Below are 26,140 nucleotides of genomic sequence, written 5' to 3'. Positions count from 1 at the left end.
ATGATGGATGGATGGATAATAGATGGATGGATGATGAATGGATGGATGATAGATGATGGATGGATGGATGATGAATGGATGATGGATGGATGGATGGATGGATGGATGATGGATGGATGGATGATAGATGGATGGATGGATGGATGGATGATGGATGATGGATGGATGGATGGATGGATGGATGGATGGATGGATGATGGATGGATGGATGGATGGATGATAGATGGATGGATGGATGGATGATGGATGGATGGATGATGGATGGATGGATGGATGGATGGATGGATGGATGATGGATGGATGGATGGATGGATGGATGGATGATGGATGGATGGATGGATGGATGGATGATGGATGGATGGATGGATGGATGGATGATGGATGATGGATGGATGGATGATGGATGGATGGATGGATGGATGGATGATGGATGGATGGATGGATGGATGGATGGATGGATGGATGATGGATGGATGGATGGATGGATGATAGATGGATGGATGGATGGATGGATGGATGGATGGATGGATGGATGATGGATGGATGGATGGATGGATGGATGGATGGATGGATGGATGATAGATGGATGGATGATGGATGGATGGATGAACAATGCTGTTGGTGTGTTTATTGTTTAAAGGTCAATGTAAACTTGTTTTATTGATCAGTGATTGATGACATCATCATATGAAAACAGATGTTCAGCACGCTTGTTTATTGATTGTTTGCTTGTTTATTAATGCATCTCAGAGAGTAAACATCAATAAACATCAGTGATCAACAAGCTGTCAAACTCAAACTTGTTTTGTTTTGTTTTCTGAGGCCCAAAGTTTTAGATTCCGAGCCTGGACTGGGCCCTGAACGCAGCATGCTGTGACGTAGTTTCGTGGTTCAAACGGACGCGGGAGGACCAGGACCAGGACCGGGACCAGGAGACTCAGGACCAGGACCAGTAGGACCGGCAGAGCAACATGGTGCAGGAGTTTCAGGTGCTCAGGTGTTTCACCTGTGAGAGCTTCCAGGTTCAACAGGTAACAGAGAGACGAGCTAACGGCTAACAGACGAGCTAACGGCTAACAAACGAGCTAACGGCTAACAAACGAGCTAACGGCTTGTGTCTCTCTCTCTGTCTGTGTGTGTGTGTGTGTGTGTGTGTGTGTGTGTGTGTGTGTGTGTCTGTCTGTCTGTCTGTCTGTCTGTCTGCAGGTGAAGAAGTCCAGCAGGTGGATCTGTAAAGTTTGTGGAGAGAAACAGTCGCTGCTGAAGGTGATGACATCATCACCAGCTGTTTGTGACATCACAATCTGATTTTTTAATAACTGTGTGCTCATTGGTGGACAGGAGTTTGGGCGGGGCTCGGCGGCCGACTGCAGACGCCACGTCCAGAAGCTGAACGCCGCTAGAGGAGCCAAGATGGAGGAGGACACCTGGCTGCTATGGTAACCAGCCTGTCACTGCCCACAATGCAGTGCAGCGCTTTAAAAATAAACACCTAAACCTCACCTGGACGACCTGTCAACAGGAAGCAGCCGGAGGCCGCAGTAGTGAGCAGTACAGTGAGCAGTAGTGAGTAGTAGTGAGTAGTACAGTGAGTAGTAGTGAGTAGTACAGTGAGCAGTAGTGAGTAGTAGTGAGTAGTACAGTGAGCAGTAGTGAGTAGTAGTGAGTAGTACAGTGAGCAGTACAGTGAGCAGTAGTGAGTAGTACAGTGAGCAGTACAGTGAGCAGTAGTGAGCAGTACAGTGAGCAGTAGTGAGTAGTACAGTGAGCAGTACAGTGAGCAGTAGTGAGTAGTACAGTGAGCAGTACAGTGAGCAGTAGTGAGCAGTACAGTGAGCAGTAGTGAGTAGTAGTGAGTAGTACAGTGAGCAGTAGTGAGTAGTACAGTGAGTAGTAGTGAGCAGTACAGTGAGCAGTAGTGAGTAGTACAGTGAGCAGTAGTGAACAGTACAGTGAGTAGTACAGTGAGCAGTAGTGAGTAGTACAGTGAGCAGTAGTGAGCAGTACAGTGAGCAGTAGTGAGTAGTACAGTGAGCAGTACAGTGAGCAGTAGTGAGTAGTAGTGAGCAGTACAATGAGCAGTAGTGAGTAGTAGTGAGCAGTAGTGAGTAGTAGTGAGCAGTAGTGAGTAGTAGTGAGCAGTACAGTGAGCAGTAGTGAGTAGTACAGTGAGCAGTACAGTGAGCAGTAGTGAGTAGTGTAGTGAGCAGTACAGTGAGCAGTAGTGAGCAGTACAGTGAGCAGTAGTGACTAGTACAGTGAGCAGTAGTGAGTAGTACAGTGAGTAGTAGTGAGCAGTACAGTGAGCAGTAGTGAGTAGTACAGTGAGCAGTAGTGAACAGTACAGTGAGCAGTAGTGAGCAGTACAGTGAGTAGTACAGTCAGCAGTAGTGAGTAGTACAGTAAACAGTACAGTGAGCAATAGTGAGCAGTACAGTGAGCAGTAGTGAGTAGTACAGTGAGTAGTACAGTGAGCAGTAGTGAGTAGTAGTGAGCAGTAGTGAGTAATACAGTGAGCAGTATTGAACAGTACAGTGAGTAGTAGTGAGTAGTACAGTGAGCAGTAGTGAGCAGTACAGTGAGCAGTAGTGAGTAGTACAGTGAGCAGTAGTGAGCAGTACAGTGAGCAGTAGTGAGTAGTAGTGAGCAGTACAATGAGCAGTAGTGAGTAGTAGTGAGCAGTACAGTGAGCAGTAGTGAGTAGTAGTGAGCAGTAGTGAGTAGTAGTGAGCAGTACAGTGAGCAGTAGTGAGCAGTAGTGAGTAATACAGTGAGCAGTATTGAACAGTACAGTGAGTAGTAGTGAGTAGTACAGTGAGCAGTAGTGAACAGTACAGTGAGCAGTAGTGAGTAGTACAGTGAGCAGTAGTGAGTAGTACAGTGAGCAGTACAGTGAGCAGTAGTGAGTAGTACAGTGAGCAGTAGTGAACAGTACAATGAGCAGTAGTGAGTAGTACAGTGAGCAGTAGTGAGTAGTAGTGAACAGTACAGCGAGTAGTAGTGAACAGTACAGTGAGCAGTAGTGAACAGTACAGTGAGCAGTAGTGAGTAGTACAGTGAGCAGTAGTGAGCAGTACAACGAGTAGTAGTAAACAGTAGTGAGTAGTAAAGTGAGCAGTAGTGAACAGTACAGTGAGCAGTAGTGAGTAGTACAGTGAGTAGAAGTAAGCAGTACAGTGAGCAGTAGTGAGTAGTACAGTGAGCAGTAGTGAGTAGTACAGTGAGTAGTAATAAGCAGTACAGTGAGTTGTCCAGTGAGCAGTAGTGAACAGTACAGTGAGCAGTAGTGAGTAGTACAGTGAGTAGTACAGTGAGCAGTAGTGAGTAGTACAGTGAGCAGTAGTGAGTAGTACAGTGAGTAGTAGTAAGCAGTACAGTGAGCAGTAGTGAGTAGTACAGTGAGCAGTAGTAAGCAGTACAGTGAGTAGTACAGTGAGTAGTAGTAAGCAGTACAGTGAGTAGTACAGTGAGTAGTAGTAAGCAGTACAGTGAGCAGTAGTGAGTAGTAGTGAGCAGTGCAGTAAACTGCAGTAATCACATCAAAATTCAATTTAAATCATAGTCGAAATTTGATAAAATAAATAAAAAATGAATAAATAAAAGAATAAAAATCTGGACCACAGCTTCAGTTCTTCATGTTTTCATTGATCAACAGTTAACATAATAAAGCCGTAGAAACACCTCACCTCACCTGGACGACCTGTCAACAGGAAGCGGACGGAGGCCGACGGGGAGGACGACCAGCCCCGCCTCCAGGTGAGCCAGGCTCAGGTGAGCCGCTGGAGCAAATACCTGGACACACCTGAGGAGGCGGAGCCAGAGGAGGCGGAGCCAGAGGAAGGGGAGGAGAATGTTTTGATGGACAGACAGCAGCTCCATGGCAACAAGTTGATTAACAGGTGAGACTTGATGTTTCTGTTTTTACCTGTCAGTCAGACACACCTGTCGAGTCAGATCAACAAACATCTTCAGTTATTTTACACAGCAAGAAAATTTTAAATTTAAAGTTACAGAGAAAAAGAACTGAACCAGAAATGTGATTTTTAAGTTCTGACAGGAAGAGAAGACGCACCAGTCCTCCCAGTCAGGGACGCACCAGTCCTTCCAGTCAGAGACACATCAGTCCTCCCAGTCAGAGACGCACCAGTCCTCCCAGTCAGGGACGCACCAGTCCTTCCAGTCAGAGACGCACCAGTCCTCCCAGTCAGAGACGCACCAGTCCTTCCAGTCAGAGACACATCAGTCCTCCCAGTCAGAGACGCACCAGTCCTCCCAGTCAGGGACACATCAGTCCTCCCAGTCAGAGACGCACCAGTCCTCCCAGTCAGAGACACACCAGACCTCCCAGTCAGAGACGCACCAGTCCTCCCAGTCAGAGACGCACCAGTCCTCCCAGTCAGAGACGCACCAGTCCTCCCAGTCTGAGGAGTACTGGTCCAGTCTCCCGGTGGGCGGGTTTCCTCAGCACTGACTGTCAGGCGGATGAGGGGGAGGAGCCAGCAGCCAGTGGGCGGAGTCATGCAGTGAGGCCCCTGGAGAAGCCCCGCCCCCTACTTCCTGTCTCCATGTTTGAGAGCGGAGAGGACTTCAGCTGGGACTTCTGATCAAACTGATCGATGAATGTATTGATCAGTCCGCTGTGGGTTTCCATCGATGTGCTCGTTTAAAGTTCATATCGTAAATATTTGTATATTTGCTTTGTTTACCTTCACTTCTTCATGTTTTTATTGATCAACACTGTAAACATAATAAAGATGTTGAAACACTAATCAATGAGACAAAGTATTGATTAATAACAGAGTGATAGCAGAAAACTAAAGTTAATCATCAGTGCAGTGAGCAGTAGTGAACATTAGTGAACATTACTATGAGCAGTAGTAAGTAGTGATGGCTGAACCAGGCTTTATTGAACATTGGCTCATTACTGGAAGCTTCAATGACACACAGTGCTCCAGTAGGACATCTAGTGGTCAATAAAATGAAGTGCAATCGAGACGTGTCATTGATTGGTTCATGGATTTGTTTTCAACTACACTAGTTGACTGTATGTTTCGAGTGGAAACAACAACAATAATACTGCTAGTACCGGGGCGTCCCGGTGGCTCACACTGCTAGAGCGCGTACCATTAAGGCAGAGTCCTTGCTGCGGCGGACCCGGGTTTGAATCCGGCCTGAGGTCCCTTTGCCGCATGTCCTCCCCTCTGTCTCCCCCTTTCTATCTGTTACTTTCAAAAAAGCATGAAAAATGCCAAAAACATAATCTTAAAAAAATAAAAACATTGCTCGTAATAATGAAGACATTAACTATTGAAGACCATGTTTCTTATTTGACCTGTCTGTTACCCTATATAGTCTTCACTTTTGTGTTATGAAACATTTAAATGGTGCTGCTACATGCATACATTTTCACATGTGGCTGGTGCAAATACAGATTTTATTCTGGATTTTGGCAAAGAATGTTTTGGGGTTCATTGGTAAAGAGGTTCATGGGTGGGTGGGGAAAGAGATTGTGCTTGAAAAACAGGGCAGTGACTGTGCTTGTGTAACTTGTTATGATGTTTTATTTAGAAACAACACTTTTGGGATTCAAGCGGTTTCTTCTTTTCGATACAATTTCCCCAGCCTTGGAAAAAACCTGTTCACACGGCACGGACGAGGCTGGGGTGCATAAGAAATGTTTAGCAACTTGATAAAGATTGGGATATACATTTTTGTGGTTTGCCCAGTATGTGAGCAGTTCTGCAGTTCTTTCTAGCGGAGGATCAGCGAGGTAGCGGTTCACTTCCACATTAGTGTTGGTGATTCGGTGACCAAACCACGCCTCGGCACAGTGCCGGGACGTTTGCTTCATGAGCTACCGCACATGTGACGGAGCTTCAAGTGTCAGCGGACTATCACTAGTAGTAAGCAGTACAGTGAGTAGTAGTGAGTAGTAGTGAACAGTACAGTGAGTAGTAGTGAGTAGTAGTGAACAGTACAGTGAGCAGTAGTGAGTAGTAGTGAACAGTACAGTGAGCAGTAGTGAGTAGTAGTGAACAGTAGTGAACAGTACAGTGAGCAGTAGTGAGTAGTAGTAAGCAGTACAGTGAGTAGTAGTGAGTAGTAGTGAACAGTACAGTGAGCAGTAGTGAGTAGTAGTGAGCAGTAGTGAACAGTACAGTGAGCAGTAGTGAGTAGTAGTGAACAGTACAGTGAGCAGTAGTGAGTAGTAGTGAACAGTACAGTGAGCAGTAGTGAGTAGTAGTGAACAGTACAGTAAACTGCAGTAATCACATTAACAATTCGATTTAAATCATAGTTTAGTAAGTCGAAATTTGATAAAATAAATCAAAGAATAAAAAATCTGGACCACAGCTTCAGTTCTTCATGTTTTTATTGATCGACAGTAAACATAACAAAGCCGTAGAAACAGTAATCAATGAGACAAAGTATTGATTAATAACAGAGAGATAGCAGGAAACAATCGTAACATCGGACTATAAATCATCTTCTGCTCAGACGTCACTGGTTTAGTATAGACAGTGATGACATCATCAGGGCTGCTGTGGGCGGGGCTGTTTGGCGTACTGGATGGCGTCCAGCGCGGCGCCGATGTCAAAGTCTTTGGCCTGAAGGAGACGAGTCAACCAGCCGCCTTCATCGGTGAAACCCATCGACAGCATGAGGGACAGAGACTCCACCAGGCGGGGGTCGGCTTCTGAGGGGGAGGTCAAAGGTCACAGAGGTTATTAAAGGTCACAGAGGTTATTAAAGGTCACAGAGGTTATTAATGTTCTGACCTTGGGGCAGGTGAGGGTACAGGGCCGCCTCCTTCAGACCTGTTGGACCCTGCTCCAAAGACGGGGAACCCTGGTCCTGGTTCTGGTCCTGGTTCTGGTCCTGGCCCTCTGGTTGGAGAGACTGGAGCTCTCCTGTGGAGGGGTCGACCTCTTTGGGGCTCAGGTGAGTCCACTCCTCGTCAGAGTCTTTGCTCACCTGCAGAACACAGACTGGGTCAGACTGACGCAGGTCATGTGATCAGAAGAGAACCACAATAAACTGATGTACTGACCTTTGGCCCCTCACTGCTGGCCCCGCCCTCGCTGTTGGCCCCGCCCCCACCGCTGGCTCCGCCCCCACTGTTGGCCCCACCCCCACTGTTGGCCCCACCCCCATCGCTGGCTCCGCCCCCACTGCTGGCCCCACCCCCATCGCTGGCTCCGCCCCTATCACTGGCTCCGCCCCCACTGCTGGCCCCACCCCCATCGCTGGCTCCGCCCTCGTCACTGGCTCCACCCACTTTCTGCGACGGAGGGGTCACCTTGGTCCTCTGGCCTTCATGCTCCACGTCGATGTCCACGTCAATACCTGCTCACACACATACAATCACTTCCTGTTCCAACAGAACTGATGTCAGGTGTTCACAATGACATCACAGAGACATCACTCACCCAGCGGGCTCAACATGGCCGCCACGCCCTCACCGATGTTCTTCAGGAAATCCACGTTGGCCTGTGAGGCTGCAGACAGAGGTCAGAGGTTACTGATGATGTCACTAATGAGGAGAGGTCAAAGGTCACTGCAGATGACCTGTGAAATGTTTATCACTAACCAGAGGGGGCGCTGCAGTCTGCAGCAGGTCTGGAGGATCCAGGCTGCTCCTGGTCCTGGTCCTGGTTCTGCTCCTGGCTCAGGTTCAGGTTCTGGTTCCACATGCAGTGCCTCATCCTCTTCATCCACTTCCCCCGAGGAAACCACTGCAAACACAAACAACCTGTCAGTCACAGAGCAGGGCTACCAACAACCTGTCAGTCACTGAGCAGGGCTACCAACAACCTGTCAATCACAGAGCAGTACAGTGAGCAGTACAGTGAGCAGTACAGTGAGCAGTAGTGAGCAGTACAGTGAGCAGTAGTGAGCAGTACAGTGAGCAGTACAGTGAGCAGTACAGTGAGCAGTAGTGAGCAGTAGTGAGCAGTACAGTGAGCAATAGTGAGCAGTAGTGAGCAGTACAGTGAGCAGTAGTGAGCAGTAGTGAGTAGTAGTGAGCAGTAGTGAGCAGTACAGTGAGCAATAGTGAGCAGTAGTGAGCAGTACAGTGAGCAGTAGTGAGCAGTAGTGAGTAGTAGTGAGCAGTAGTGAGTAGTACAGTGAGCAGTAGTGAGCAGTACAGTGAGCAATAGTGAGCAGTAGTGAGTAGTACAGTGAGCAGTAGTGAGCAGTAGTGAACAGAAGTGAGCAGTACAGTGAGCAGTAGTGAGCAGTAGTGAGTAGTACAGTGAGCAATAGTGAGCAGTAGTGAGCAGTAGTGAGCAGTACAGTGAGCAATAGTGAGCAGTAGTGAGTAGTACAGTGAGCAGTAGTGAGCAGTACAGTGAGCAATAGTGAGCAGTAGTGAGTAGTACAGTGAGCAGTAGTGAGCAGTAGTGAACAGTAGTGAGCAGTACAGTGAGCAGTAGTGAGCAGTAGTGAGTAGTACAGTGAGCAATAGTGAGCAGTAGTGAGCAGTAGTGAGCAGTATAGTGAGCAATAGTGAGCAGTAGTGAGCAGTAGTGAGCAGTAGTGAACAGTACAGTGAGCAATAGTGAGTAGTACAGTGAGCAGTAGTGAGCAGTAGTGAGCAGTATAGTGAGCAATAGTGAGCAGTAGTGAGCAGTAGTGAACAGTACAGTGAGCAATAGTGAGTAGTACAGTGAGCAGTAGTGAGCAGTAGTGAGCAGTACAGTGAGCAGTAGTGAGCAGTAGTGAGCAGTACAGTGAGCAGTACAGTGAGCAGTAGTGAACAGTAGTGAACAGTACAGTGAGCAGTAGTGAGCAGTAGTGAGTAGTACAGTGAGCAGTAGTGAGCAGTAGTGAGCAGTAGTGAGCAGTAGTGAACAGTACAGTGAGCAATAGTGAGTAGTACAGTGAGCAGTAGTGAGCAGTAGTGAGCAGTATAGTGAGCAATAGTGAGCAGTAGTGAGCAGTAGTGAACAGTACAGTGAGCAATAGTGAGTAGTACAGTGAGCAGTAGTGAGCAGTAGTGAGCAGTACAGTGAGCAGTAGTGAGCAGTAGTGAGCAGTACAGTGAGCAGTACAGTGAGCAGTAGTGAACAGTAGTGAACAGTACAGTGAGCAGTAGTGAGCAGTAGTGAGTAGTACAGTGAGCAGTAGTGAGCAGTAGTGAGCAGTAGTGAGCAGTACAGTGAGCAGTAGTGAGCAGTAGTGAGCAGTAGTGAACAGTAGTGAACAGTAGTGAGTAGTACAGTGAGCAGTAGTGAACAGTAGTGAGCAGTAGTGAACAGTAGTGAGTAGTACAGTGAGCAGTAGTGAACAGTAGTGAACAGTAGTGAACAGTAGTGAGTAGTACAGTGAGCAGTAGTGAGCAGTAGTGAACAGTAGTGAGCAGTAGTGAACAGTAGTGAGTAGTACAGTGAGCAGTAGTGAACAGTAGTGAGCAGTAGTGAACAGTAGTGAACAGTAGTGAACAGTAGTGAGTAGTACAGTGAGCAGTAGTGAGCAGTAGTGAACAGTAGTGAGCAGTAGTGAACAGTAGTGAGTAGTACAGTGAGCAGTAGTGAACAGTAGTGAGCAGTAGTGAACAGTAGTGAACAGTAGTGAGTAGTACAGTTAACAGTAGTGAGCAGTAGAGTGGGCAAAAAACAACTTGTCAGTCACAGAGCAGAGTGACCTCATAGTGACCTCATAGTGACCTCAGAGTGACCTCAGAGTGACTCACCTGCAGCGGGTGCCAGATGGGCAGCAGGGCGTGCTCGGTGTGCGTCCCTCGAGCCTGGCAGGCGGAGCACAGGTCATAGTTGGGACACACGGTACACTTGAAGCGAGTTCCCACCACAGCGCCCTCGCAGCCGTCACAAGTGACATCACGGTGCAACGGGGGCGAGGCCATGTGAGGGGGCGGGCCCATGTGAGGGGGCGGGCCCTGAGGAGCTCCAGGTGGAGGAGGGGCAAAGGTGAATGGAGGGAAGGCGTGAAGAGGGAAGTCTCTCCGGTTCTCCTTCCTCTCTGAAAAAGTCAAAGAACACCTTTACAATAATATATATGATACAATAATACTTCAGGTGAGCTACAGCTGACTTCAGGTGAGCCACAGCTGACTTCAGGTGAGGTTGAGTGTTTGTACCTTTGATGAAGAGGCGGAAGGTGGCGTCCTTCATACAGGCCAGACCCATCATCAGCTCATCATCAGAGGAGAACGCCACCAGGTCTCCTTCTTCATCTGACAGATCAACAACAGTTAACAACTTTAATAATAATAATTTCCTCTGTAGAACGTGTTTATAACACTATAATAATAATATTTACCTCTGTAGAACATGTTTATAACTGTTTAATAATATTTACCTCTGTAGAACATGTTTATAACTGTTTAATAATAGTATTTACCTCTGTAGAACATGTTTATAACTGTTTAATAATAGTATTTACCTCTGTAGAACATGTTTATAACTGTTTAATAATAATATTCACCTCTGTAGAACATGTTTATAACTGTTTAATAATAATATTCACCTCTGTAGAACATGTTTACAGCTGTTTAATAACTATATTTACCTCTGTAGAACATTTTTATAACTGTTTAATAATAATATTTACCTCTGTAGAACGTGTTTATAACACTATAATAATAATATTTACCTCTGTAGAACATGTTTATAACTGTTTAATAATATTTACCTCTGTAGAACATGTTTATAACTGTTTAATAATAATATTTACCTCTGTAGAACATGTTTATAACTGTTTAATAATAATATTTACCTCTGTAGAACGTGTTTATAACACTATAATAATAATATTTACCTCTGTAGAACATGTTTATAACTGTTGAAAAACTAATATTTACCTCTGTAGAACATGTTTATAACTGTTTAATAACATGTTTATAACAGTATAAAATTAATAATATTGACCTCTGTAGAACATGTTTATAACTGTTTAATAAAATGTTTATAACAGTATAATAATAATAATATTTACCTCTGTAGAACATGTTTATAACAGTATAATAATGCTATTTACCTCTGTAGAACATGTTTATAACACTAATAATATTTACTTCTGTAGAACATGTTTATAACAGTATAATAATAATAATATTTACCTCTGTAGAACATGTTAATAACTGTTTAATAACATGTTTATAACAGTATATTAACTATATTTACCTCTGTAGAACATGTTTATAACTGTTTAATAACATGTTTATAACAGTATATTAACTATATTTACCTCTGTAGAACATGTTTATAACAGTATAATAATATTTACCTCTGTAGAACATGTTTATAACAGTATAATAATATTTACCTCTGTAGAACATTTTAACTGTTTAATAACATGTTTATAACAGTATATTAACTATATTTACCTCTGTAGAACATTATAACTGTTTAATAACATGTTTATAACAGTATAATTACTATATTTACCTCTATAGAACATTATAACTGTTTAATAGCATGTTTATAACAGTATAATTACTACATTTACCTCTATAGAACATTATAACTGTTTAATAGCATTTTTATAACAGTATATTAACTATATTTACCTCTGTAGAACATGTTTATAACAGTATAATTACTATATTTACCTCTGTAGAACATTATAACTGTTTAATAACATGTTTATAACAGTATAATTACTATATTTAACTCTGTAGAACATGTTTATAACAGTATATTAACTATATTTACCTCTGTAGAACATTATAACTGTTTAATAACATGTTTATAACAGTATAATTACTATATTTACCTCTATAGAACATTATAACTGTTTAATAGCATGTTTATAACAGTATAATTACTATATTTAACTCTGTAGAACATGTTTATAACAGTATATTAACTATATTTACCTCTGTAGAACATTATAACTGTTTAATAACATGTTTATAACAGTATAATTACTATATTTAACTCTGTAGAACATGTTTATAACAGTATATTAACTATATTTACCTCTGTAGAACATTATAACTGTTTAATAACATGTTTATAACAGTATAATTACTATATTTAACTCTGTAGAACATGTTTATAACAGTATATTAACTATATTTACCTCTGTAGAACATGTTTATAACAGCATATTAACTATATTTACCTCTGTAGAATATGTTTATAACAGTATATTAACTATATTTACCTCTGTAGAACATTATAACTGTTTAATAACATGTTTATAACAGTATAATTACTATATTTAACTCTGTAGAACATGTTTATAACAGTATATTAACTATATTTACCTCTATAGAACATTATAACTGTTTAATAACATGTTTATAACAGTATAATTACTATATTTAACTCTGTAGAACATGTTTATAACAGTATATTAACTATATTTACCTCTGTAGAACATTATAACTATTTAATAACATGTTTATAACAGTATAATTACTATATTTAACTCTGTAGAACATGTTTATAACAGTATATTAACTATATTTACCTCTATAGAACATTATAACTGTTTAATAACATGTTTATAACAGTATATTAACTATATTTACCTCTGTAGAACATGTTTAATAATAATATTTAATATATTTACCTCTGTAGAACATGTCTAATAATAATATTGAATATATTTACCTCTGTAGAACATGTTGTAGTTGTCCTTCAGGTTGTTAAAGACCCCGGATGTCTTGTCTCTCAGGTATTCGTAGCAGCAGGAGACCTGCTGGTCCACCGTGAACCTCCGGACCTCCTTCACCACCTCCTCCTTCCCCAGCAGGTAGGCCTTCACCGTCACCGACATGGTGCTGCACCGGGACACCTGAACCAGGACTGACTGAACCAGGACTGAACAACAACCTCTGAACCAGGACTGAACCAGACTCTTTCTGACCCAGACTGTGACTGAACCACTCCGTGTAGACTCTGCTCTGACCGGGACTCGAACCTTCGAACCGTCTCTGATCCGGACTGAACTGAACTGAGGAACTTTGTGACGCAGCTTTAAATCCTCTCGTCTTCTTTTTGTTTACTTCCGTCACTGACGTCACTGTCGTCAGGGCGGGTAAATATTGACGCGGCCTCCCATTGGCCCAACTGTCGGAGTCCCGCCCACCCAGCCAATGAGAGGCCGGGGAATGACTCAGCAGTTTCCAATGAGGGACTTTCCCCGGAGTCAGCTGACCAACAGGTCCAACCGGATCAAACCGCTGCGTCACAGTGATTCACCATCATACACTTTACATGTGATAAATAATTATTAAAAATAATAAAATAATAATAACAATATATATATATATACATATATATAAAATAAAAAAATATTTAAAAAATAATTAAAAATAATAAAAATAATTATAATGAATAAATAAATACAATAATAAATAAAATATAATAATAAATAAATAAACTTTAAATGACTTTCAAACATTAATAAACTTTAAATTAATGATTCAGACACAATAATAAACATTGATAAACTTTAATTAAAAAAATAAAATAAACTTTAAATTACTGTTTCAGACATACAATTAAAACATTAATAAACTTTAAATTACTGTTTCAAACACAAAATCAAACATTAATTAACTTTAAATTACTGTTTCAGACACAATGTGTAACATTGATAAACAAAACATAATATTCATTTGGTTTAAAACTGTACAGAAACATTTTTGAATAATTATTTGAAAAATAAAATACAACAAACATATTACCTATTTTAATTCAACAGTTTATGAATTTATTCAGTGAAAGTTACTAAATACATATTTATATATATTATAATCTTTATACAGTCTATGATTATAATATGTTTGTAGAAGCTTTTATTAATAAATCTTTATTAAATGTGTGAAATGTTGCGTTCCAAATTATCACAATATATTTTATATATTAAAATATTCAGTAAGTTAATGTTTATAAATGATCCAGATTATTTAAAAAACGAATGTTTATAAATGATCCAGAATATTCCAGATTGTTTCTGCTCTTTGTTTTGATCTGGTAACATGTGATCCTGTCTGAGCCAATCAGCAGCAGAGTTACTGTCAGCTGACATCAGCAGCCAATCAGCAGCAGAGTTAGTGACGGTGAGTCATCAGTGACTCAGAGTCACAAGATGATTCAGTCACTGAAACTTTTACTGCACCTGATACTTTATACTACAGTAATACCTAATAATACTTTATACTGCAGTAATACTTCATAATAATACTTTATACTGCAGTAATACTCCACAATAATACTTTATACTGCAGTAATACTCAATAATAATTTATACTGCAGTAATACTCCATAATAATACTTTATACTGCAGTAATACTCCACAATAATACTTTATACTGCAGTAATACTCCACAATAATACTTTATACTGCAGTTATACTCAATAATACTCTATATTGCAGTAATACTTCTTAATAATAAAGTATTTCTGCAGGAATTGGTCGGTTCCTGAAACGTTTCCGTTCCAAACTGAATCCAGTGAAAACAATCTTCAGATTTTAATATTTAATATTTATTTCCACTTTCCATTTTTCGTCGTCACAATAGAAAATAAAGAACAGAAGAAAAAACAATATCAAATATAATCAATAATATTTGTCAGTTATCGATCAGAATCTTTAATTAAAACGCAGCTCAAAGGAAAACAAACAAACAGCAGCAAAAAGCATCTGATGACGTCCCTGATGACATCACTGATGACATCAGATGTAGAGGGGGTGGTACTGGCGGTGGGTGAGTCTCTTCCTGCAGGTGGGACAGGTGTGTGATGATGTCAGAGCGTCTCTCAGACACTGGCTGCAGAACACGTGACCACATTTAGTGGAAACGACCAATCGGCCGCTTTCTACAATCTGCCGGGAAACAACAACAGCCAATCAGAACGCAGAATTCCACCTGCTGGCCAGGTGTGTCACAGGTGTGTTCAAGTCTCACCTCAGAGTACGAGTCGAGACAGACGGGACAGCTGATGGTCCCCGGAGTCGACCTGCAAGACACAGGACCCGGCTATTACCTGGTTGGGATTTAAAGGGACCTGTCTATTACCTGGCTGGGGTTTTAAAGGGACCAGTCTATTACCTGGCTGTGATATAAAGGGACCCGTCTATTATCTGGCTGATTTAAAGGGACCCGTGGGACCCGGCTATTACCTGGCTGTGATGTACATAAGTTAGCAGGGACCGGTCTGTCACCTGGCTGTGATATAAATAAGTCAGCAGGGACCGGTCTATTACCTGGCTGTGATGTAAGTAAGTCAGCAGGGACCCGTCTATTATCTGGCTGTGATGTAAGTAAGTCAGCAGGGACCCGTCTATTATCTGGCTGTGATGTAAGTAAGTCAGCAGGGACCCATCTCTTATCTGGCTGTGATTTAAAGGGACCCGTAGGAACGGTCTATTACGTGGCTGTGATGTAAATAAGTCAGCAGGGACCGGTCTATTACCTGGCTGTGATATAAATAAGTCAGCAGGGTCCGGTGTATTACCTGGCTGTGATATAAAGGGACCCATGGGACCGGTGTATTACCTGGAGGAGCTGTGGGTCTGTACAGAGGACGTTATTGCGGCGTTGAGGACGGGGGGCGTGTCCTCGTCTTCATCACTGCTGAGGACGTAGCTCTCAGCGGAGACTCTGTTCTGAGGACCTGACGGAGAACACCAGCATGTTGGAACGCTCCTTTAATCAAACTTCACGTCAAAACAATGAAAAGAAGAAAAAGTTTTACCTTCGTCGACCAGCTGCTCCGCCGCAGAAAAACACAGAAAAACAGATCAGTTTTCCCTCGAACACTGTTATTACTGCATTACTACTGTTATTACTGCATTACTACTGTTATTACTGCATTACTACTGTTATTACTGCATTCCTACTGTTATTACTGCATTCCTACTGTTATTACTGCATTACTACTGTTATTACTGCATTATTACTGTTACTGCCTTATGACCATTAGTATTGATATTACTGTATTCTTACTGTTAATACTGACTTATTACTATTGATACTGCTTTGTTACTGTTATTACGGTGTTATTACTGTTAATACTGCATAATTACTGAATAACGGTTATCACTGTTACTGTTATTACTGCGTTACTACTGTTATTACTGCGTTACTACTGCGTTACCACTGCTATTACTGCGTTACTACTGTTATTACTGCGTTACTACTGTTATTACTGCGTTACTATTGTTATTACTGTTACAACTGTTACTACTGCTATTACTGTTACTACTGCTATTACTGTTAGTACTGTTACTACTGCTACTACTGCATTACTACTGTTATTACTGCTACTACTGTTATTACTGCGTTACTACTGCGTTACCACTGTTATTACTGCGTTACTACTGTTATTACTGTTACTATTGTTACTACTGCGTTACTACTGTTATTACTGTTACTACTGCTATTACTGTTACTACTGCTATTACTGTTAGTACTGTTAGTACTGTTACTACTGCTACTACTGCATTACTACTGTTATTACTGCTACCACTGTTATTACTGCGTTACTACTGCGTTACCACTGTTATTACTGCGTTACTACTGTTATTACTGTTACTACTGTTACTATTGTTACTACTGCGTTACTACTGTTATTACTGTTACTACTGCTATTACTGTTACTACTGCGTTACTACTGTTATTACTGTTATTACTGTTACTACTGCTACTACTGCGTTACTACTGTTATTACTGTTGCTACTGTTATCACTGCGTTGCTACTGTTATTACTGCGTTGCTACTGTTATCACTGCGTTGCTACTGTTATCACTGCGTTGCTACTGTTATTACTGTTGCTACTGTTATTACTGCGTTGCTACTGTTATTACTGCGTTGCTACTGTTATTACTGCGTTGCTACTGTTATTACTGTTGCTACTGTTATTACTGCGTTGCTACTGTTATTACTGCGTTGCTACTGTTATTACTGCGTTGCTACTGTTATTACTGTTGCTACTGTTATTACTGCGTTACTACTGTTATTACTGTTACTACTGTTATTACTGTTACTACTGTTATTACTGCGTTGCTACTGTTATTACTGTTACTACTGTTATTACTGTTACTACTGTTATTACTGCGTTGCTACTGTTATTACTGCGTTGCTACTGTTATTACTGCGTTGCTACTGTTATTACTGTGTTATTACCAGCACTGAGTCGTTGTTGGTCAGGTCGACCACAGCAGCTTCTGATCCTTCACAGGTCAGATCCACCACCTCCTCCACACCTGGACACAGTATTGATCAGCTCAGTTACTGATTGTTGATCAGCTCAGTTACTGATTGTTGGTATTGATCAGCTCAGTTACTGATTGTTGATCAGCTCAGTTACTGATTGTTGGTATTGATCAGCTCAGTTACTGATTGTTGATCAGCTCAGTTACTGATTATTGATCAGCTCAGTTACTGATTGTTGATCAGCTCAGTTACTGATTGTTGGTATTGATCAGGTCAGTTACTGATTGTTGATCAGCTCAGTTACTGATTATTGATCAGCTCAGTTACTGATTGTTGATCAGCTCAGTTACTGATTGTTGATCAGCTCAGTTACTGATTGTTGGTATTGATCAGGTCAGTTACTGATTGTTGATCAGCTCAGTTACTGATTATTGATCAGCTCAGTTACTGATTGTTGATCAGCTCAGTTACTGATTGTTGATCAGCTCAGTTACTGATTGTTGGTATTGATCAGGTCAGTTACTGATTGTTGATCAGCTCAGTTACTGATTATTGATCAGCTCAGTTACTGATTGTTGATCAGCTCAGTTACTGATTGTTGATCAGCTCAGTTACTGATTGTTGATCAGCTCAGTTACTGATTGTTGGTATTGATCAGCTCAGTTACTGATTGTTGGTATTGATCAGCTCAGTTACTGATTGTTGGTATTGATCAGCTCAGTTACTGATTGTTGATCAGCTCAGTTACTGATTGTTGATCAGCTCAGTTACTGATTGTTGGTATTGATCAGCTCAGTTACTGATTGTTGGTATTGATCAGCTCAGTTACTGATTGTTGGTATTGATCAGCTCAGTTACTGATTGTTGATCAGCTCAGTTACTGATTGTTGATCAGCTCAGTTACTGATTATTGATCAGATCAGTTACTGACTATTGATCACAGGGCAGTTACTGATTATTGATCACAGATTAGTTACTTATTATTGATCACAGATCAGTTATTGACTGTGGTTGTCACGGTAACATGTCACTGTGATTATTGGTTATTGATTGGTACTGACTGTCCTCTGTGTTGTCCATCACGTCGATGGTCTCTGTGGGGGCGGGGTCACCATCTGACGTACCGCTAACGATAGCTGTCCTGTTAGCCGCTCTGCTGGCGTTCGCCGCTCTGCTAGCGTTAGCCGCTCTGCTAGCGTTAGCCGCTCTGCTAGCGTTAGCCGCTCTGCTAGCGTTAGCCGCTCTGCTAGCGTTCGCCGCTCTGCTAGTGTTAGCCGCTCTGCTAGCGTTCACCGGCCTCCTGGCGGTGGATCCCCTGCTGGTCTTGGTGCCGGGTCCGGGTGGCAGAGGACTTCCTGTGGTCCTCCTCTTCCTCTGAGCCTGAACACATGACATCACACTGATGACATCACACACTCATGACATCACAGAGATACACCAGAAGGTCGCCTGTCTGATTGTTGTTGGTTGCTATGGTGACACGTCAGGTCTCCACCCTCTGGTTTACAGGAAAGCTAACCGCTAACAGCTAACCACAACGTGTCGAACAGGTGAAACATGCAGACAAACTAGAGACTAGAGACCAGAGACTAGAGGACAGAGACTAGAGGACAGAGACTAGAGACCAGAGAACAGAGACTAGAGGACAGAGACTAGAGACTAGAGGACAGAGACTAGAGGACAGAGACTAGAGACTAGAGATCAGAGACTAGAGACCAGAGACTAGATGACAGAGACCAGAGGACAGAGACCAGAGACTAGAGGATAGAGACTAGAGACCAGAGGACAGAGACTAGAGGACAGAGACCAGAGGACAGAGACTAGAGGACAGAGACTAGAGACCAGAGACCAGAGACTAGAGGACAGAGACCAGAGACTAGAGGACAGAGACTAGAGAACAAAGACTAGAGGACAGAGACCAGAGACTAGATGACAGAGACTAGAGAACAGAGACTAGATGACAGAGACCAGAGACTAGAGGACAGAGACTAGAGAACAGAGACTAGAGGACAGAGACCAGAGACTAGAGGACAGAGACTAGAGAACAGAGACTAGAGGACAGAGACTAGAGGACAGAGACTAGAGGACAGAGACCAGAGACTAGAGGACAGAGACTAGAGGACAGAGACTAGAGACTAGAGGACAGAGACCAGAGACTAGAGAACAGAGACTAGAGAACAGAGACCAGAGACTAGAGAACAGAGACTAGAGGACAGAGACTAGAGGACAGAGACCAGAGACTAGTGGACAGAGACTAGAGAACAGAGACTAGAGGACAGAGACTAGAGGACAGAGACTAGAGACTAGAGGACAGAGACTAGAGGACAGAGACCAGAGGACAGAGACTAGAGAACAGAGACTAGAGGACAGAGACCAGAGAACAGAGACTAGAGGACAGAGACTAGAGAACAGAGACTAGAGGACAGAGACCAGAGACTAGAGGACAGAGACTAGAGGACAGAGACTAGAGGACAGAGACCAGAGACTAGAGGACAGAGACCAGAGACTAGAGGACAGAGACTAGAGGACAGAGACTAGAGGACAGAGACTAGAGAACAGAGACTAGAGAACAGAGACTAGAGAACAGAGACTAGAGGACAGAGACCAGAGAACAGAGGACAGAGACTAGAGAACAGAGGACAGAGACTAGAGGACAGAGACCAGAGACTAGAGGACAGAGACTAGAGGACAGAGACCAGAGACTAGAGGACAGAGACTAGAGGACAGAGACCAGAGACTAGAGGACAGAGACTAGAGACCAGAGACTAGAGGACAGAGACCAGAGACTAGAGGACAGAGACTAGAGAACAGAGACTAGAGAACAGAGACTAGAGGACAGAGACCAGAGACTAGAGAACAGAGACCAGAGACTAGAGGACAGAGACTAGAGGACAGAGACTAGAGGACAGAGACCAGAGGACAGAGACTAGAGAACAGAGACTAGAGGACAGAGACCAGAGACTAGAGGACAGAGACTAGAGAACAGAGACTAGAGGACAGAGACCAGAGACTAGAGGACAGAGACTAGAGGACAGAGACCAGAGACTAGAGAACAGAGACTAGAGGACAGAGACTAGAGGACAGAGACTAGAGGACAGAGACCAGAGACTAGAGGACAGAGACTAGAGACCAGAGACTAGAGGACAGAGACTAGAGACCAGAGAACAGAGACCAGAGACTAGAGGACAGAGACCAGAGACTAGAGGACAGAGACTAGAGGACAGAGACCAGAGACTAGAGGACAGAGACTAGAGACCAGAGACTAGAGAACAGAGACTAGAGGACAGAGACCAGAGACTAGAGGACAGAGACTAGAGAACAGAGACTAGAGACCAGAGACTAGAGGACAGAGACTAGAGAACAGAGACTAGAGGACAGAGACCAGAGACTAGAGGACAGAGACTAGAGAACAGAGACTAGAGGACAGAGACCAGAGACTAGAGGACAGAGACTAGAGAACAGAGACTAGAGACCAGAGACTAGAGGACAGAGACTAGAGAACAGAGACTAGAGGACAGAGACCAGAGACTAGAGGACAGAGACTAGAGAACAGAGACTAGAGACCAGAGACTAGAGGACAGAGACTAGAGACCAGAGACTAGAGGACAGAGACCAGAGACTAGAGACCAGAGACTAGAGGACAGAGAACAGAGACTAGAGGACAGAGACTAGAGACCAGAGACTAGAGGACAGAGACCAGAGACTAGAGACCAGAGACTAGAGGACAGAGACCAGAGACTAGAGGACAGAGACTAGAGACCAGAGAACAGAGACCAGAGACTAGAGGACAGAGACCAGAGACTAGAGGAGACATGGAGACTTACAGTGCTGCTCATATCAGACCGGATCAGACTCTGAGGATGAAACACAAACAGCTGTTAGCATCTGTTAGCATCTGTTAGCATTAGCTGGTGTTGTGTTCAGATCGGTTCCCTGTTGAAAAGTGTTCCTGCGGCTCCTGATGAACTTTGGAGATTGGAGTTATTTTGTTGGTTTTTGACTCTTTTTCATTCTGTCTGTATGTGCAACTTAAATAATGATCACCATGTCATGCTGCTATCACCTTTTTCAGCTCAACCTTATTATCATCAAGTCATTTTGACTTACTGGATCAACATTTTGAAACACAAAAAAATATTTTTTTTTTAAATGTATTTATTTTTAAAAAACACAAGAAACACACAAAAACACACCAAAAAACTACAACAAACATAAAATCACACAGAACACACACATAAACTACAAAAAAACACATAAAAACAAACACAAAATTAAAAAAAGCACACAAAAACAGTAAACACAAAAGATTGCAATAAAAAATGTTGAAACTGCAAAATCTCTTTAAAAAAAAAAAAAAAGAGTAAAATCATGTTTCACTTGGTTGGTGTCACCATTACACAGATGACTGGTAATCATTACTATTATTATCGTATTATCATCAGTTTGATCCGTTTGAGGGTTTAAAGTTTAACGGGAGTCAGATTTGAACACAACACCGGTCAGACTGTTAGCCGTTAGCCGTTAGCCTCCTCCACTCACCGTCAGCGTGTTCCCTTGTTAGCCGTTAGCTGTTAGCCGTTAGCTGCGCTCTACGTCAAACACTTTAACAGTCAAATCTGAGAATAAACGACAGATTTATCAACCAACAGATGATTCTGACGTGCTAACTGCTAACGTTAGCCCCCGCTGCCTGTTAGGTCCTCCTCCTCCTCCTTCTCCTTCTTCTTCTTCTGCTGCTGCTGCTGTTTATTCTTCTTCTTCTTCTTTTTCTTATGTACCGGAAGCTGTTGGGCTCCTCACAGCCCCCTGCGGCGATCACAGAGAAGACACGCTGGAGGAATTAATTAACCCTTTGGAGTTTGGGGCTTTTTAGTCTAAAAAATATTTACCATGATGTGTTGGTATCATTGTTTTCAGCACAACTTCACCTATTATTATTTATATATAAATATATTATATATATCACCTGATTATTATTTTCATTTTCACTTACTGGATCAACATTTTGAACCCAATTATTATTATTATTATTATTATTATTATTATTATTTTATTTTATTTTACAAAAAACACACACACACACACACAACATTACAAAAGAAATACACATAAAAAATACAAAAACCACAAAAACACATAAAAAACAGAAACATTTCAGAAAACACATAGAAACACACAAAAAACAGATGAAAGCACACACAAAAACACATAAAAACAGACACAAAAATGGGTAACTGTCCCTCCTGTGATGTACGAGGTGTGTTAGTGCCCACCTGGCCATATTAGTAACATCTTGTCTGATTGATGGAACAGCAGGGCGACGCCCACATCCTGTCTACCTGCACAGGTGAACGAACAGACAGGTGAGAAGAGATTTACAGCAGCCATGAACAGAATCAGGACGTGGCTCTACAAAGCAAAGAAGGTAAGAACTTTATCATTATTATTATTGTTATTATTATTATTATTATTATTATTGTTGTTGTTATTATTTTATTTAATTACCATTATTTTAGTTGTTATTTTTATTAGTAGTAGTATTTCATTATTGTTGTTGTTGTTGTTGTTGTTGTTGTTATTTGTTTTTTATTTGTATATTTCTCTGATTATAAGTGAAACAACAGAATCTGATGCTCAGCTGTTGATGATCAGCAGATACTAACTAATAGAGAAATATACAGATATATAAATATGAAATATTCCTTTTATGTAATATAATAATGTAACAATGAATTAAGTTATAAAAGAAAAGTTACAGGACCAATAAATGAATCATAAATAAATGAATGTAGATGTAAAGTATAAAGTATCATGGTGGTATTTTAGTTTATTGTGATTAAACTGGGAGAGCAGCTGGTGTCACTGGTTTCACTTACACACTCTTTTCTTTGTGTCTCCTCAGTTTGAGTCCTGAGGCGTTTTATTTAAGACAACCGATAGTTTCAATAGAATCTAAAACCCGACACTCAGTGAGTCCACGTGAGACACTAGAACCTCCACGTAAGACACTAGAACCTCCACGTGAGACACTAGAACCTCCACGTGAGACACTAGAACCTCCACGTGAGACACTAGAACCTCCACGTGAAACACTAGAACCTCCACGTGAGACACTAGAACCTCCACGTGAAACACTAGAACCTCCACGTGAAACACTAGAACCTCCACGTGAAACACTAGAACCTCCACGTGAAACACTAGAACCTCCACGTGAGACACAGTTTAGTCTTTATTTATTATTTCATTCAGTTTGAAGACAGTTAAAAACTGGAGGACACTTTCTATCATACAGACAGGAAACACTAAAACAGTAGTACTAACAGTAGTACTAGCAGTAGTACTAGCAGTAGTACTAACAGTAGTACTAGCAGTAGTACTAGCAGTAGTACTAACAGTAGTACTAGCAGTAGTACTAGCAGTACTACTAGCAGTAGTACTAACAGTAGTACTAGCAGTACTACTAGCAGTAGTACTAACAGTAGTACTAGCAGTAGTACTAGCAGTAGTACTAACAGTAGTACTAGCAGTAGTACTAGCAGTAGTACTAACAGTAGTACTAACAGTAGTACTAGCAGTAGTACTAACAGTAGTACTAGCAGTAGTACTAGCAGTAGTACTAACAGTAGTACTAGCAATAGTACTAGCAGTAGTACTAACAGTAGTACTAGCAGTAGTACTAGCAGTACTACTAGCAGTAGTACTAACAGTAGTACTAGCAGTAGTACTAGCAGTACTACTAGCAGTAGTACTAGCAATAGTACTAGCAGTAGTACTAACAGTAGTTCTAGCAGTAGTACTAGCAGTAGTACTAACAGTAGTACTAGCAGTAGTACTAGCAGTAGTACTAACAGTAGTACTAGCAGTAGTCCTAGCAGTAGTACTAACAGTAGTATTAAGAGTAGTACTAACAGTAGTACTAGCAGTAGTAGTAGCAGTAGTACTAACAGTACTACTAGCAGTAGTACTAGCAGTAGTACTAACAGTAGTACTAACAGTAGTGCTAATAATAGTACTAATATTAGTACTAATAACAGTACTAATAATAGTACTAATAACAGTACTAATAACAGTAGTAATAACAGTAGTAATAACAGCACTAATAATAGTACTAATAATAGTACTAATAACAGTAGTAATAATAGTACTAATAACAGTACTAATAACAGTAGTAATAACAGTAGTAATAATAGTACTAATAATAGTACTAATAATAGTACTAATAACAGTACTAATAACAGTAGTAATAACAGTAGTAATAACAGCACTAATAATAGTACTAATAATAGTACTAATAACAGTAGTAATAATAGTACTAATAATAGTACTAACATTGGCTCTGTTCCAGGTGGATCAGGTGACAGGAAGTGAGACACCTGGCACCTGTGACATCATCGGCCTCTCTGCTACGGGGGGAGGAGCTATGGACGCAGGACGGTGTGACATCACAGCGGCGGCGTCTCCTGGACTTCAGAGAGACGTGTGCTCCCTCCCCTCCTCTCCTCTCCCGGGGGGGAGGAGGCTGTCCCGCTCCCTGCCCACCTCCCCTCTGCTGGGGGGGAGAACCTGGAGGACCTCCCCCTGCTCCCCCCCTCCCTCCCCCGCTCTGTCCCGCCTCTGGGTGGAGGCGGCGCTGCAGAGGAGCAGGAGACCCCGCCCGCCTCCATCAGAGGAGGAGGAGCAAGAGGAGCAGGAGGAGCAGGAGGAGGAGGAGCAGGAGGAGCAAGAGGAGCAGGAGGAGCAGGAGGAGGAGGAGCAAGAGGAGCAGGAGGAGCAGGAGGAGGAAGAGCAGGAGGCTCAGTGTCTGGACGTGGAGGCGTGGCAGTATTGTCAGCTGACGACCTGCATTTGTTTCAGGTAAGAAAACATAAATTAAATATTCAGATTTACAGGAAGTGGCCTTATATGGTCATATAAGGGACATCAGCTGATATGCAGCGCTGACTGACAGGAAACGAACATAAACAAACACAAAAAACTTTTCCAGCTACAGAACCGTTCCTCTGGGGTTTCTCAGGGGTTCCTCAAGGGTTCCTCAGGGGTCAGTGCTAGGCCCCCTTCTCTTCTCAGTCTACACCACCTCCCTGGTCCAGTCCTCCTCCATCGTGGCTCCTCCTACCGTTGTTCCTCTGATGATACCAGTGGTTCCAGTCCTCCCAGTCTGGGCTCGTATCTCTGCTGGTATCTCCACATGATGACAGAACATCACCTCCAGCTCAACCTGTCAAAGACGGAGCTCCTGGTCCTTCCAGCCCCTCCCCCTTAAACCAGACTATCAGGCTCCAGATCCCTCAACTGGTCCCAGCAGCTCTGCTGGTTCAGGTCCCGGTGTTACCACGTCTAGACTCTTGGTTCAGGTCCCGGTGTTACCACGTCTAGACTCCTGGTTCAGGTCCCGGTGTTACCACGTCTAGACTCCTGGTTCAGGTCCCGGTGTTACCACGTCTAGACTCCTGGTTCAGGTCAGGGTGTTACCACGTCTAGACTCCTGGTTCAGGTCCCGGTGTTACCACGTCTAGACTCCTGGTTCAGGTCAGGGTGTTACCACGTCTAGACTCCTGGTTCAGGTCAGGGTGTTACCACGTCTAGACTCCTGGTTCAGGTCCCGGTGTTACCACGTCTAGACTCCTGCAGCTCTCTACTGGCAGGTCTTCCTGCTGCACCACCAAGACTCTGCAGATGATCCAGAATAGACGGAAAATTACCAAAAAAAGGCACAAATTGACCAAAAAAGACAAATATTGACCAAAAAACCCCAGACAAACTGACCACAGGAAAGAAAAAAAATTGACCAAAAAAAAGAGGTAAAATGAACGGTCTTCAACCAGCCAGGGAGAGCAAATGTCAGTCCTCATCTCTTGCTGTGGCTCCTGGTCTCAGCTCCTGGTCTCAGCTCCTGGTCTCTGTCTCCAGACAGCAGCTCCTGCTGATCTGAACTCCTTAAACCCTCCGGTCCACTACGCTCCTCCAGTGAAAGACATCTGGCTGAAGGCCTCTACGTCTCAG

At 42.4% G+C, this 26,140-nt stretch overlaps 3 protein-coding genes across 4 annotated transcripts; 1 reads left to right on the top strand and 2 right to left on the bottom strand.

Annotated features, from left to right (window-relative positions):
• Nucleotides 1-744: 744 nt before the first annotated feature.
• mrnip (MRN complex interacting protein) lies at nucleotides 745-4,769 on the top strand. The gene is made up of 5 exons (XM_059346595.1): nucleotides 745-1,031; nucleotides 1,207-1,266; nucleotides 1,342-1,439; nucleotides 3,711-3,899; nucleotides 4,049-4,769. Exons 1-5 carry the CDS (start codon nucleotides 972-974, stop codon nucleotides 4,602-4,604), a joined length of 963 nt encoding a protein of 320 aa, XP_059202578.1. The 5' UTR covers nucleotides 745-971; the 3' UTR covers nucleotides 4,605-4,769.
• A 1,586-nt stretch (nucleotides 4,770-6,355) lies between these two features.
• sqstm1 (sequestosome 1) lies at nucleotides 6,356-13,039 on the bottom strand. Its single transcript, XM_059346308.1, has 8 exons — nucleotides 12,585-13,039; nucleotides 10,103-10,198; nucleotides 9,698-9,984; nucleotides 7,592-7,736; nucleotides 7,431-7,499; nucleotides 7,052-7,347; nucleotides 6,780-6,975; nucleotides 6,356-6,697 (listed from the first exon to the last, which is right to left on the bottom strand). Exons 1-8 carry the CDS (start codon nucleotides 12,748-12,750, stop codon nucleotides 6,534-6,536), a joined length of 1,419 nt encoding a protein of 472 aa, XP_059202291.1. The 5' UTR covers nucleotides 12,751-13,039; the 3' UTR covers nucleotides 6,356-6,533.
• A 1,516-nt stretch (nucleotides 13,040-14,555) lies between these two features.
• Nucleotides 14,556-21,864, bottom strand: rnf4 (ring finger protein 4). Of its 2 annotated transcripts, XM_059346177.1 has the most exons (9): nucleotides 21,677-21,864; nucleotides 20,962-20,991; nucleotides 18,429-18,517; nucleotides 18,199-18,392; nucleotides 17,108-17,187; nucleotides 15,678-15,690; nucleotides 15,479-15,596; nucleotides 14,888-14,939; nucleotides 14,556-14,805 (listed from the first exon to the last, which is right to left on the bottom strand). In XM_059346177.1, exons 2-9 carry the CDS (start codon nucleotides 20,971-20,973, stop codon nucleotides 14,656-14,658), a joined length of 708 nt encoding a protein of 235 aa, XP_059202160.1. In that variant the 5' UTR covers nucleotides 20,974-20,991; nucleotides 21,677-21,864; the 3' UTR covers nucleotides 14,556-14,655. The 2 variants fall into 2 exon arrangements, with proteins under 2 accessions (XP_059202160.1, XP_059202159.1); XM_059346176.1 differs by having other exon boundaries at nucleotides 18,199-18,517.
• Between the last annotated feature and the right edge of the window lie 4,276 nt (nucleotides 21,865-26,140).

Source organism: Centropristis striata, chromosome 12, assembly GCF_030273125.1.
Source record: "Centropristis striata isolate RG_2023a ecotype Rhode Island chromosome 12, C.striata_1.0, whole genome shotgun sequence".
Taxonomy (NCBI): Eukaryota; Metazoa; Chordata; class Actinopteri; order Perciformes; family Serranidae; genus Centropristis; species Centropristis striata.
The sequence above is the reverse complement of the archived record's forward strand: the minus strand, read 5'-3'. Positions and strand labels throughout refer to the sequence as shown.